Here is a 14,310-nt window from a genome sequence, read left to right on the forward strand (position 1 = left end):
CACTGTGTCTCTTTCCATGTTACCATGCCTCTTCTCTCTCAAAAAAGTTACAGTGTACACCATCCTGCCCAACCTCTGACCCCCCAAATCCAAGGCATTTGCACACACACACACACCCCGATATAAATTGCCATTTGCCCGGTGCCTGAGAAGCCTTCTCTTCTTACAGTCCCAAGCAAAGGCAGAAGGTTTGAGCCCCTGGAGAACCACCATTCATGGTGAGTGAACAGTGCTTCGCAAAGCATACAGCAACATATTTACACAGAAGATTGCTAAATATCAGAGCCTAGAGAAACAGTTTGTTGGGGGCACGGGAGGAAGAAGAAAGAGAAAAGTCACCATGGATCTCAGCTATGACCTTAAACTGAATTTAAATAAAGAGGGGGACCTTTCTCTAGGTACAAAAGGATTAAGGGAAATAGTTTGACTCTCCATCCCAGCCCTCTTATCTTAGTTTCAACAGATCCACTGGGCTTGCTGCTATTTGCAGATAAATGCCTCAGGGGGGTCACAGGGTTGCCAGGAAGAAAGAGACGAGAGAGCTGAGGTTTGTCGCTCAGTTGATACGATTTCTAACTCCGACTGCTGTTTATTATAGGAAAGGCAGTTTAATATTGGGACCCAGTTCAAAAATCTAGTATCTCTGTCACCTGAAGGATCAAGCAGTTCCAAAGAGGATATTTTAAAAGCTCTGATTCAATCAGCATTTGTGTGTTTTAAGTTGCCTGAAGGCATCCCACATTTGCACTTTCTCTGCCTCTGTCGCTTTCTCCTCTAGTACTTTGAATATATGAGGCAATGCCTTTTACCGCTGATCCATCTTGCCTGCTGTTAGCCACTCTGATTGGCAGTGCTTAAGAACAGAAGAAGAGCCAGCTGGATCAGGCCGAAGGGGCATCCTGTTCTCACAATGGTCAAGCATCCTGTTCTCACAATGGCCAATCAGATGCTTGTGGGGAACCTTCAGACAGGAGCCAGTCACAAGAGCACTTCTCTCTCCTCTAGTTTCCAGCAACTCCAACTGTGGAGACAGAGCATAGCCATCACAGCTAGTAGATGTTAATAGCCTTGGCCTGCACAACTTTGTCTAATCCTCTTTTAAAGCCATCCAAGTTGGTGGGCATCATTGCCTCCTGAAGGAGCGAGTGTCATAGTTTAATTATGCACTGCATGAAGAAGTACATCCTTGTATCTGTCCTGAATCTTCCAACATTCAGCTTCATTGGATGTCCATGAGTTTTGATGTCCCATGTTGAATCCCCAGGTAGGGTGGATAGCAGAGAATCCTGTCTGAAATTCTGGAGAGCTGCTGCTAGTCATTGTAGATAATACTGGGCTAGGTGGCCCAGTGGTCTGGCTCAGGATAAGGAAGCTTCCTGTCTTCCTATGCCCCTAGATTTTTCATCCCATGTGGACCTTTCCTCCTTAGGAGACCCCTGATTACTAAGGCAGCCAGGTGGGATGAGGGGCCAGGAGGATGCAATCCTGTGGCAATGAGGCTCTTCAGACTGCCTTTGAACCACTGTGGATTTCTCCAAGTCTCTGTTGAAATGGGGCAGAAGAGGCGTTTTCAGGGTCTGGGTCAGACAAGATTTTGGCAGGTGTCTCCTAGCTGACTCTCGGGTACTTCCCAGGCTTGTGTCCTTCCTGACTGACAGATAGGATGATGACGCTATCCAAAATGCAGGAGCCCCGGGATGAATAAGCCTTCCAGATGACACAAAGACATTCTATCTGTTGTAACTGCAGAAAGCAACAATTAGGTGCTCCACAGGGGCGTGTGAGATCTAGCTGTCCTCAAAGCCTATCATAGCAACAGTCAAGGCTGCAATGTAAGCTGGAAGCTCGGTTCACATTCTCAGTGGCCGCTGTTATCTTCATAAGGCCGTAGCTGTCAACAGGAGTTAAATACTTGCATTCATCCCAATTAATTACATAGGATTTATCAGGTGGCAGCGTGACGATACAATCTTTGACGGGGGAATCAGTTACTCTCCGGTGATAAAGGGCCACCTGATGGATGTCCTTTTATTCTTCTGCTTACCATTCTTTTGTTCCCAAATATACAGCTGCCAATGTGATGGTGTTTTCCCCTCCCCCCAGTCAATCCTTGCAGCACCCTCCTAATTAAATCAGCTAGGTGGCTGCTTTGAGATATGATGCAGATTTCACAATCCCCTCTCTTCCTTTCAGCTTTGCTTGTACCCTTTAAAGGTGGACTATTTCACATAATACCCAGAGGTAAGCATGGGTTTGCCACAGAGTGTATAGTTAATAGCTGCAGCCAATCGTGACTCTGGGGTGGGCATGCATCTGATAAGTTCCTCTTTGTACCTCTTGCACTTCGTATTTTTCAGGTCCGCTCTTCAAGGAGGTGCCAAAGCTCACAGAAAGAGTGCCTGCTTTGCATTCTCTAAAAAGGCAAAGGGACCCCTGACAGTTAGGTCCAGTCGTGACTGACTCTGGGGTTGCAGCACTCATCTCGCGTTATTGGCCAAGGGAGCTTCCACATCATGTGGCCAGCATAACAAAGCTGCTTCTGGCAAACCAGAGCAGCGCACAGAAACGCCGTTTACCTTCCCGCCGGAGCAGTACCTATTTATCTACTTGCACTTTGACGTGCTTTCGAACTGCTAGGTTGGCAGGAGCTGGGACCGAGCAAAAGGAGCTCATCCTGTTGCAGGGATTCGAACTGCCGACCTTCTGATTGGCAAGCCCTAGGCTAAGTGGTTTAACCCACAGTGCCACCCACGTCCCTCTGTAGCTCCAGTTTTAAACCCTGGCATTTCCAATTCTAATGACTAGGTAGCAGGAAATATCCCTGCCCGAGACCATGGAGAGATGCTGCTGGTCAGAGGAGACGATATGTGGCTAGATATGTTCTACGGCACTTTCCTATGTCCCACTTAAAATATATTAGGCTATACCACCTGGGTTAGCACAGTTGGTAGAGCATGAGCCTCTTAATCTCCAGGTCATGGGTTCGAGCCCCATGTTGGGCAAAAGATTCCTGCCTTGCGGGGGGTCATCTAGTCCGATGACCCTCATGGTCCCTTCCAACTCTACAATTCTATGATTATTCTTTCTGATACATTTAAGCACTAGGATTCCACTTTAAACAGTCATGGCTTCCCCCAAAGAATGCTGGAAAGTGGTATTTTGTTCAGGGTGCTATAGTTCCCAGGGTGGTTTAACAATCCATCCCTCTTCCTGGAGAACTCTGGGAACTCTCATTCTGCAACAGCAAGTGCTAATGGGGAGCACACCTAAAAGTAATGGGATTCCTCTTAGGAGTTGTTTCATTGACCGCTTACACTGGTTTAATAAATCCCCAGTGAATTTTGTAGACGGGTTTAACTCTTAATTCTTCTCCTTTGTCTGCTGTTCTATACTGCAGTTGGCCTCCTGTTATTGTGAACATTATACAGCCATCTACTGGGAAAAGTCTATAAATGTTGAGCTTTTCCTCTTCTGTTTAGAATTAGTCGCAGGACTGAAAATTCTTTGCACCTGACAAAGACAGGTTCTGTTGAAAGGAATCCCACATGGGTTTTCAGAAACATTTCTATTTAATTAGTTAATTATTTGCCTTTTATATGGGTCTCTAGGCAATTTGCAAAAATACCACAAAGACAAATAAAAAACAGTTTTTAAAAACAGTGCAAACAACTGAAGATTTGGTTTAAAAACAACACAACATGAACCCCTAAGGCAGAGACTTTTTCATCGAGCTGAAAAAACTTGTCAAAACAAACATGTATTCAACTGCACCCGGTAAGTAGAGGAATTATTTTCCACAGAAGTGGGATAGTCACACAGAAAGCCCCTCTCTGAGTTACTATGGAGCAGACCTCTGAAATTTTAGGGAGCCAAAGGAGAAAGTCTGCTGTATTGGAGCCCAGATTTTGGACTCCAACTCCCAATACTGTAAGAGGCAGGAAACATCCATAGCACATTTGGGCTAGCAACATGCAGAACCTTCCCAAGAAATTTCACTTGTCTTACTACAACTTTTCTCTTTTCTAGTTTCACTTGAAATTTTCACTTGAGCAGAAACTTCCAAGCCTGCCTTGAGATTTCACTTAAATAAACTTTGCTGGCTTTCAGAATCTGATGGCCCGTTGCCATTTGGGATTTGCATGCGGATGAGAGAGAGAGAGATGCCAACATGGTGGGTGGGAAGCAAATTTCAAAATTGGGGCACAGTGCCTTGCCAAAAAAGAAGAAGGAATGCTTCATCAAAGAAGAGGGCTTTCCTAAAATTTTCATACCTGATTTATATGCATAAATGCAACTTTAGACACTATATAATTTAAATAGAAATCCAATGCATCTTATTTTAGTGAGGAAGACTCTGATTAGCTGGCCTGTGTGCACCTCCTCAGGGTTCATTCAGATGCAGGGAATTTCACATTAGTGTTCCAGTTTGTTAATAGGTGGATTGTGGGCCAGAAAAATGGTTGACTAGGAAGATGTCCCAAGCAACCACATTGAAATGAGTGCTCTTCCATACCCTTGTGGAGCCCTCATTCATTTCAGTGGGCCTACTCAGGAGCACTGTGACCTTAGACTTGTGGTCCTCCCGATGTTGTTGGATTACAACTCCCATTACCCCCGCTGACTATTCCTCACACTGGCTGGGGCTGGAAGGAGTTGTAGTCCTACCACATCCGCAGGACCACAGGTTCTGCATCCCTGTCTTAGCCAATCTGAACCTCTGAAGGACAACCTCAGATTCATCGATCCCAATAAAATTTGCCAGCAAGGCACTGCTTACCCACTGTGGGTATCACAGTGGTTTCTATAGCTTGGATACAGCACATCCCTTCTGTTAAGGTAAGCAGACCTTCCATCCTACAGAACACATGGAAGTGAAGCAAGGAAATGCCATTTTCTCTGGTTACCCCTTCCCTTTGGACTGGCCCCTGCCACTTCCCACGGGGAAGGGCCATTGCTCAGTAGCAGAGCATCTGATTTGCATGCAGAAGCTCATGGGTTCAACCACCAGTATCTCTAGGTAGGGTTACTAAATATACCTTCCTAAAGCATGGGCGTACCCAGCACAGGGTAGGGGGGCAGCTGCCCCCCTAGAAGCAGGGCCGGTGCACGAGAGCGGTGCTGCCGGTGGGGCTGGTGGGCAGAGGCGGAAGCGGAGCACAGCCCGGCCAAGCGCAAGTTCAGCGTTCCCGCCCGCGGCACCGCACCCTCCCTCCAGCTCCCCGTCGCACCCTCCGGCAAGGCCAAGCGCGGCGGGGAACCAGAGAGCGTGACGGGAAGCTGGAGGGCGCGGTGGGTGGGAACGCCGAACTCACACTCTGCTGGGCTGTGCTCCTCCTCTGCCGCCTGCCTCTGGAAACTCCCCCGCTGCCGCTGATCCTGCTGCTGCTGCCGGCAACCCCCTTGCCCGGCAGCCACCGCGCTCTGGCTCCTCCCCCGCCCCCGCCCCGCCGTGTGCACTTCCTCCCTTCCCTTCCCTCCCGTGCCTTGGCCCTGCCCCTTGCCCCCCCTAGTTTTGATCCTGGGTACGCCCCTGTCCTAAAGCCCTAGAGAGCTGCTGCCAGTTAGTGCAAACAATACTGAGATGGATGGACCAATGGTAAGGTGGTTGCCTATGCTCCTATTTTCTTCTGGAGTATCTCCCAACCCTTCAGAGTAGGCTTTCTTTTGGGTTGGGGGGAGGGAAAACTGAGGCCCACAATCAAACTCATGCTCATGGAACTGTCACTATTGTCCAATAATAACAAGAGCAACACGCCTCCTTCCTTGGAGGCTTTTAAGCAGAGGTTGGATGGCCATCTTTTATGGATACTTTAGCTGAGATTCCTGCATTGCAGGGGGTTGGACTTGATGACCCTTGGGGGTCCCTTCCAACTCTACAATTCTTTGATTCTATGAAGCCTTGAAAACATTTTAGATCCATGTTGCCTGGGATCCTAGATGTAAAAGCATGACGAACAAACAGTCCCCATTAGAGTTAACCCAAAACATCTACCTTCTTTCAGCCATGTATAAGAGAGACTCTTGTTTCCACAGGGGATTCCCGTGCCGCCGCCAGTATTAAGATTTCCTTCTCTTAGATGAGAACAGCAGTGACTTCTCTACATTTTTGCCCATAAATTTTTAATCACAGCCTCTTCTCTACCGCCGATGATTGAGTTCCCTACCGCAGCTAATGGCATTTCTTGTAATATTCATCCATTTAAAATATGTATGTGGGTGCCATATCTTATTTTTCAAGGGGAGCTCGTATAAGGCCACGAACAAGTAATAGCAGTCGCAAGCCTGTTAAACCACGACACACTTGCCATATGTTTGATCATGGGGGCAATCGTAAAATACAGGACTCCCTGTCTCAAGCAGGCAATGTTTCACACAAGGTCGGTGCAATAGTCTGCATGGCATTTTGCCATCTGCCTCAATCTTAATCCAAATGAAGCCCAGGCTATAAATTTGCTTTGACTTCAATGGGAATGGGATTGAGTGTCTAAATGTATGCCCTCTGGCTGAAATACATTCAGAGACAGCGTACCTTAGAAAGTCAGGAGGGTCAAGCTACTCTAGGTTTATTAATTTTTAAACAAGAGGCATTTGCTGAGTAATTACTTTATGAAATTGTTCCTTGAACCAGGCGGGCTTCCTCCGCCAGGGCCAAATTAACCACTGTACTAACCAGAGGCACTATCTTCTCTGGATGATTGAGGGGGTCCAATGCAATGTACTGGCGTCATGTGGCCGACATCACATGCTGTCCTGATGTCATGTGCATGATGTCCTGAGGAGTCAGGGGGTGGAGCCAAAAACCCTCTGAACATTGAGGGGGATCAGCTCTCTCAAAAAATAAACTGGGATGGGGCAAAAGTGTCTCAACCCCTAGGAGTTGGCGCCTATGATGCTAACTATGCTGAAGATTTATTCCTTTGCTGTGCCTGATTTCTTAGGATCAGTTGGGATTAAGACCAGTCTCTTCCTGGCTTACCTTCCAAGTCCCGGACTGCAGAATCTGGGACCGGCAGCCGTGTGACACCGGAAGTTGCGTCGATGTAACTTCCGGTGTCGCTTTGCCCTTCTATGGGCACAAAAAATGGCCGCCGCCGGCTTCAAAAGTAGCTTCTACGCATGACCGGAAGTGCGTCGATGCGACTTCCGGTGTCGGCGGCGGCCAGTTTTTGTGCCCATAGATGGGCGGGGTGACACCGGAAGTTGCATCGACGCACTTCCGGTCATGCGTAGAAGCTACTTTTGAAGCCAACGGCAGCCATTTTTTGTGCCCCTAGAAGGGCAAATCAGGAAAAAAATGGCCGCCGGCAGGAGAAAATAACTGAGAAAAACGGGAGACGAAGTGATACGGGGGACCACTGGGAAAAGGTAAGTAAAAACGGGGGGTTCCCGGGGAAAACGGGGTACTTGGCAGCTATGCTTCCTGGTTTGTCCAAGACTCCCACAGAACCAGTCCAAGGCATTCCGCTGCCTGTTGCAAAGGCAACCCCCATTAAACATCCAGGACCCAAACTGACCAACAACATTGCTAACGGGACAGCATCCTCCACTGTGCGTGAGAAGCATGGGATGATGGGAGTCGTAGTTCAGCAACATCTGGTGGGCCAGAGCTTCCCCACACCTGATCTGGAAGGGCTTCCATTTCTATCTGCTTCAAGCAGATTCCCTCCCGCTTCCAGCCATTTTGTAGCCAGGTCAGATTGCTCGCCAGGAAGGGTTAACATTTCCGTCGCTTCCCATACCTTTGGGCTGGCATGTTGCTCCGCTGTATCCGGGGCAGCACTTCCAGTCCAGTGATGTCACTATCATATGTTTGACCCTGTAAGCTTGGCGAGTCCTTGACTGGGAGCTGCAAGGTGATTTGGAAAGCAAACGTTAGCGGGGCTCTGTCTCAGATGAATGGACATGATACAGGATGATACATCAGTAATAGGCCACTGAGGGATTATTTTTGAAGTCTATTGATCGTGTCCTGTACAAGACCACAAGCAAACGCTTTTACAGAACAGCCTCACGTCAAACCTAGTGAAAATAAAGACCTCAGGAGCACAGTTGAAATTAAGAGTTGAGGAGGCAGGAGGGTGGTGGTGGTTTTATTTATTTATGTAGGCATTGATTTAAAATACATCTTAGCCACTCTTCAGCGAAAGATCTTGGAGCGGCTTCCAAAGTTGGGCAATGGAAGATTAAAACCATATTTTTTATAATAAAAAGATCCCACAAAGATAACAAGATACAACAGAGCAATAACACAGCAATATAAACCCACTAAAAAGATATCAAGCTATTAGAAGGCCTGGGCAGCTTATATAGGTTTTATCTGACAAAAATAAAATAAAGGGGGTGTCAGGAGCCAGTCAGCAATAACAGTTTCAGTGAAGTTAACTCTTTATTCAAAGAAACAAGACAGCTCAGGACGTCAAGCCTAGAGAGCACAGGCACTCTTCCCAGTAGAGCTTTCCCCTTTGAGACAGTTGCCAAGACTAAAGGTTCCTGCCTCCCAATAGCTAGCTATGCTTCCTTCTCTTCAAAGGAGAGTGGGTGGCGCTGTGGTCTAAACCACTGAGCCTCTTGGGCTTGCCGATCAGAAGGTTGGTGGTTTGAATCCCCACAACAGGGTGAGCTCCCGTTGCTCTGTCCTAGCTCCTGCCAACCTAGCAGTTCGAAAGCACATCAAAGTGCAAGTAGATAAATAGGTACTACTGCGACAGGAAGGTAAACAGCATTTCTGTGTGCTCTGGTTTCCGTCACGATGTTCCGTTGTGCCAGAAGTTGTTAAGTCACGCTCATTGGCGGAGCGTCATGCTCTGGCACTGGGGGGTGGAGAGCAGGTGGGGGCAGGGCTGGCGCACGTCCCAGGGCTGTGGTGCACCGCCTGTGGGGGCATGGCGCCCAGCATGGGCATGGCGGCAGCCACGATGGCACCCTGCCGCGATCGCGCTGCCAGGGGCGGTGCACTACCCCCGCACTCCTCTTCCTCCACCAGTGGTCACGTTGGCCAAATGACCCAGAAAGCTGTGGACAATGCCGGCTCCCTTGGCCTGAAAGTGAGATGAGCGCCGCAACCCCATAGTCTGGCCCAGGGATCCTTTACCTTTTACCTCCTCTCCAGGGTTTTCCCCAAGCAATCAGAGACTGCACCTGTGTGCCTGTCTTTTCTCCTCCCACTTCAAGCTTGTTGCAGCAGGATATAATAATAATAATAGTAATAATAGTAATAGTAATAGTAACAACAACAACAACAACAACAATTTATTATTTATACCCTGCCCATCTGTGACTTCCATCACTGCTTTTTGGGCCCCCTTCCTCTTCAGCTTCTGCCTCTGGTTCTGGCCTGCTCTCTGCCACAGACTCTTCCTGCTCACTAAATCCTGTTCCCTTTTCAGCTTCTGACACCTCCTCCTCCCAGGCTGCTCCCTTCTCTCTCTCTGGCCACTCACTGTCATCCCAGCACCAGCCCCCTGGCTCTGAGCCTTCTCACCTTGGGGGTTCCCCAGCTGGTGCCTCCCACTGCTCCTCTGCCTCCTGCCAGTCCATGACACCTTCCCACATGAACCCAAGTCTTCCCGCACTGGTTGCTTTTACACAATAAAATCTAAACACTGCAAAACGTAATAGCCCAATGTGCACTGCCCAAAATCCAGTTTCATAGCCATCAACCCCTCTTGTTAATGTGCTCATTGATGTTCAGTGATTTTGAATCTGGGAAGGCAAGAAGCAGGTGGGAAGCAGGGCCAATAAGGGTGTGTGGCTTGGGGAGAGTCCCAGGGGCCACAGAGAGAGCTTAGAGGGCCATCTGTGGAGCCCAGGGCAGAGGTTCCCCATCCCTGGCATGGATCATGTTCTGTTGGTCTGACTCTTCCTTGCTCCAGTTGCTTTATGAAGCAGAGAAAGGAGGGTGCAGGTTCTTCCTTGAGAAACCAGAAGACCGTGACAAATGCCATAGGAAAGGACTGTGCTCATTCCTTACTTGAAGGAAAATCTCATTAGAAACGAAAGGAGGGAAACAACAACTTAAATTAAAAAGCAAATTACATAAAAAGCCATCCTATTTGTAATCCTTGCCATAGAGGTTTCTGTTTGAATTTTCATTCCCGTCGCAGGGGCAAAAATGAGTGCTTGGGAGTGCAGTGGGCTAAGGGCAAACTGGGTAAATATTCATTTTTAAGTAGCTAAAATTATGCCTTGCGCTTCAGCATGACTATGAATAAGCAGCCCAGCAAATACGTGTCATTAAGAGCATGGAATTCAGTTCCAAAATATTCATGTCCACTCAACGCTTCCGCTCAAGTGAGTCCCCGGGAACCTTCTTGGTTTTCTAGAGGAACACATAATTAACGTGGAGATTCCTGAAACCAAACTGCTCCCCAGGTTTCTTCATACTTATTTCTTACCAAAGGGGTCTGCTGAAGATGGCCTTCGCTGCAGAAGCACACACACTTGTGGCGTTGACATCTGGAATGCATGGCAAGGAAGTTGCAGGACATCAATCTGAACCTGTGAAACTGCCTTATAGTGCCCATGCCAGCAGTAGTCATCATTGCGCCCTCCAGATGTTGTCAAACTCCAGCTGCTATCAGCCCCAGCTATGGGTCTTGTTAGTTAGGCTGGAGGGCACTTAGTGAGTTATCCCTGGTCAATATTGAAAGGCTATAGTTCCCCAAGTGAATCTCAAAATGCAAAACACAAGTTGTGGGCACCTGGTATCCACACATCTCAGTGTGTGAGTTATGGCTTTGCGCTCAAGTAGTACAGCAGCCATGTTTGTTTGGGGAAGGCACTGTACGTCAGTGGAAGGGCATCTGCTGTCCACCGAGAAACTCTGCCAGTCAATGCCTGTTATACATTATAATCCATTTTATCCATTTATGCTGAGCCTGATTAAAAACTGAAATACACCAAACGTAGCTTTAGAATCCATGCTAAAACCACAGCAGTAACCTCACAGCAATTATATGCTGTCAGTAGGTTTTCCAGCTGAATGAAAAGATCTCTGCCTCAGGCATTTGTTTTGTGTTGTTGTTTTTAAAACCTCTGTTCGGTTGTGCTTGTACTGTTTTTAAAGTTATTGGGGCTGTTTTAAAGGATATGCCTATAATAGGGACATAGGTGTGGAAGGTGAGTCACAGACGTTTTCTTACAATGTGGCTTCTGTGGCAGAAGGTGGGGTTTCATGGTGATGACAGGGAGGTCACTGGGGCTGGCAGGAAATCTTCACATGGGCAGAGTAACAGGACCTGGGAGACTCACTTCCTGCTCTCCCACGTAAGCCCTGCTGGAAGGGGGCTTCCCTTTCCCTTATTGATGAAACACTTGCCTGGAAAAACGCCCTGATCTTTATGATATAAACACATGTACATCTCATAGAATCATGGAATGGTAGAGTTGAAAGGAATCGCAGCTAAAGAATGCCTGACAGGTGGCCATCTGTTTTAAAGCAGGCATCCCCAAACTGCGGCCCTCCTGATGTTTTGGCCTACAACTCTCATGATCCCTAGCTAACAGGACCAGTGGTCAGGCATGATGGGAATTGTAGTCCAAAACATCTAGAGGGCTGGTTTGGGGATGCCTGTTTTAAAGCCTCCAGTGAAGGAGAGTCGAGTCTAATTCACACGTTACCTAAAAACATAAGCAGAACAAAGCATAATGTGCAAAGAGGGTCCTTCTTAGATGTTGTTGTTCCTGCATTCGGATGTAAGAAATAACCCCACCACCATGCTTGAACTGAGTGTTGGTTTTGATGCTGAAACTCCTGTTGAAAAGCTCCTGACTACCATGTGCTAATGAGTAAGCAAAATTATGTGAATGTACTATGCCATTGGGACACAGGTGGCGCTGTGGGTTAAACCACTGAGCCTAGGACCTGCTGATCAGAAGGTCGGCGGTTTGAATCCCTGTGATGGCGTGAGCTCCTGTTGCTTGGTCCCAGCTCCTGCCAACCTAGCGGTTCGAAAGCACGTCAAAAGTGCAAGTAGATAAATAGATATCGCTCCAAGCGGGAAGGTAAACGGCATTTCTGTGTGCTGCTCTGGTTTGCCAGAAGCGGCTTAGTCATGCTGGCCACATGACCTGGAAGCTGTACGCCGGCTCCCTCGGCGAATAACGCGAGATGAGCACCGCAACCTCAGAGTCGGTCACGATTCGACCTAATGGTCAGGGGTCCCTTTACCTTTACTATGCCATTGTTAAGAGAAGTCGTTTGCCAGCTCAGTATTTCAGAGGTTTTCCCTTAAAGTCCCTTTCACATATATATTGCTCTGTGAGGATAAATAAACTGTTCAGATTGCCTTGGGTTGTAAATCTGTTATACTCAGCTCTTTAAGTTAAAATCTGAGCTAAAACTAATACTGTAGCCCAGGCATCCCCAAACTGCGGCCCTCCAGATGTTTTGGCCTACAACTCCCATGATCCCTAGCTAACAGGACCAGTGGTCAGGGATGATGGGAATTGTAGTCCAAAACATCTGGAGGGCCAAAGTTTGGGGATGCCTGCTGTAGCCTGACTTGACTCAAAAAAGAAAAGATTCTGAGACACAAATCCACGCCCAGTTGAAATACAGAATGGCTCTGGAATCTCTCTCTCTCTCTCTCTCTCTCTCTCTCTCTCTCTCTCTCTCTCTCTCTCTCTCTCTCTCTCTCTCTCCTCCCTCCCTCCCTCCCTCCCTCCCTCCCTCCCTCCCTCCTCAATCTTGGTCAGAGAATATCTCAAATTGAGCAAGAGAGACTTGAAAATTGAAGGGGGAAAAAGGGCATGAGTTTTATGAGAGGAGATGGTCTGGATTTTAAATTGCTTCAATGTCTCTGCTGTTTCTTAGGTATATGCAAACCTGCCACCTAGTGGGAAATGGTGAGTGTTTGGAACAGGTTTGGAAGTGGGGGGGGGAGTTCACCAGTGGTGCAGTAGTAAGTTTTGAAATGCACAAGGAATTCATCATGGAGTCATGCTCACACAGAGAGCCTGTAGGCAGCTGTGCTGATCTCTCTCTCTCTCTCTCTCTCTCTCTCTCTCTCTCTCTCTCTCTCTCTCTCTCTCTCTCTCTCTGTGTGTGTGTGTGTGTGTGTGTGTGTGTGTGGAGAGAGAGAGAGAGAGAGAGAGAGAGAGAGAGAGAGAGAGAGAACATCTGAATTCCAGTTGCTGGAATTACAAGAGGGGAGAGGGCTTTCCCACTCAAGTCCTGCTTGTGGGCTTCCTATAAGCATCTGGTTGGCCATCGTGAAAATACTATGTTGGACTCAATGGCCTTTGGCCTTTGACTGGATAGCTCAGCTGGTTAGAGCGTGGTGCTGATAACACCAAGGTTGCAGGTTCGATCCCCATGTGAGATAACTGCATTGCAGGGGACTGGACTAGATGATGCTCAGGGTCCCTTCCAACTTTACAATTCTATGATCCAGCAGGCCCCTTCTTACCAGTAAGTTGCTACAAAATACCCATCTTATTAGGATCAGCTGAAAGTTACACAACAATTAGCTGGCAAAGGATTGTGTGGAGGTTCGTACATTGAATGTTGGTGAGGGATACCTCGGTTCTCGTCCATCATGAGCCATGAAGTTCAGCTGGATGACCTTGGGCCAATCACTTTCTGAGCCTCAGCTATTTCTGAGTCCTTTTATGAGGATAAAAGGACTGTGTGCTGCAATGGACCAGTCCTCCAATTCACCACTTTGCAAGCTTATAAAAACCAGAGTCCATTGGGACGGGTAGGGTGGAAGACAGGTATACCTTGATCCGCAGGGTCCTGCAATCCAGGTGCATGGCTTGGCTCTGCCCGATGCATACGTTTCTATGTTGTCAACCACGATGGTGGGCTGGAGTCTTGTGTGAACGTAGGCGCACCAGTTCCTGCATAAATAGGAAGGAGGGAAAGCAAAATTATACACAATTGATATCATAAAAAAAAAAAAGATAAATGGGAATTGGGGGAACTCCATGCTGTGACTGTAGCATTTTTTGATGTCTGTTGCTACATATGCTGTGAGTGTCTTGGGCAAGTTGCTAGTCCAAACTGTGCTCTTAATTCCACCTACAAAATAGGGATAACTGTCTGATTAAACAAGAGAGGTCAACAAGCCTTCCAGTGGATGCAGCTGTTTGCCGAGAGAAGATGTGTGTCCTCGTTTACAGAGGGCAGTTCTCTATTTGAAGGTTTGGATAAAAGATAAAAGGACCAAATGAAGAGAAAGTCAAAGAAGACTTGAAGTTGCCCATCAACAGTTATCACCTGGGCAAACTAACTAGGTGGGCATGAGGATACCTGGTCTCTGTGTGGGAAGATGTATTGCATTTCTAGTTAAATTATATGATCCCTAT

At 47.6% G+C, this 14,310-nt stretch overlaps 1 protein-coding gene across 2 annotated transcripts in view; it reads right to left on the reverse strand.

Annotated features, from left to right (window-relative positions):
- The window catches only part of MMRN1 (multimerin 1), a 71,962-nt gene that overhangs the window by 41,327 nt on the left and 16,325 nt on the right, over positions 1-14,310 (reverse strand). For both annotated transcript variants that reach the window (XM_035113051.3, XM_035113050.3), the window contains exons 2-3: positions 13,723-13,842; positions 7,740-7,846 (exon numbers count right to left, since the gene is read on the reverse strand). In XM_035113051.3, the coding sequence (XP_034968942.2) occupies positions 7,740-7,846; positions 13,723-13,842 (227 nt within the window). The remainder of the gene's footprint in view (positions 1-7,739; positions 7,847-13,722; positions 13,843-14,310) is intronic.

This window comes from Zootoca vivipara, chromosome Z1 (genome assembly GCF_965207765.1).
Source record: "Zootoca vivipara chromosome Z1, rZooViv2.hap1.1, whole genome shotgun sequence".
Classification (NCBI taxonomy): Eukaryota; Metazoa; Chordata; class Lepidosauria; order Squamata; family Lacertidae; genus Zootoca; species Zootoca vivipara.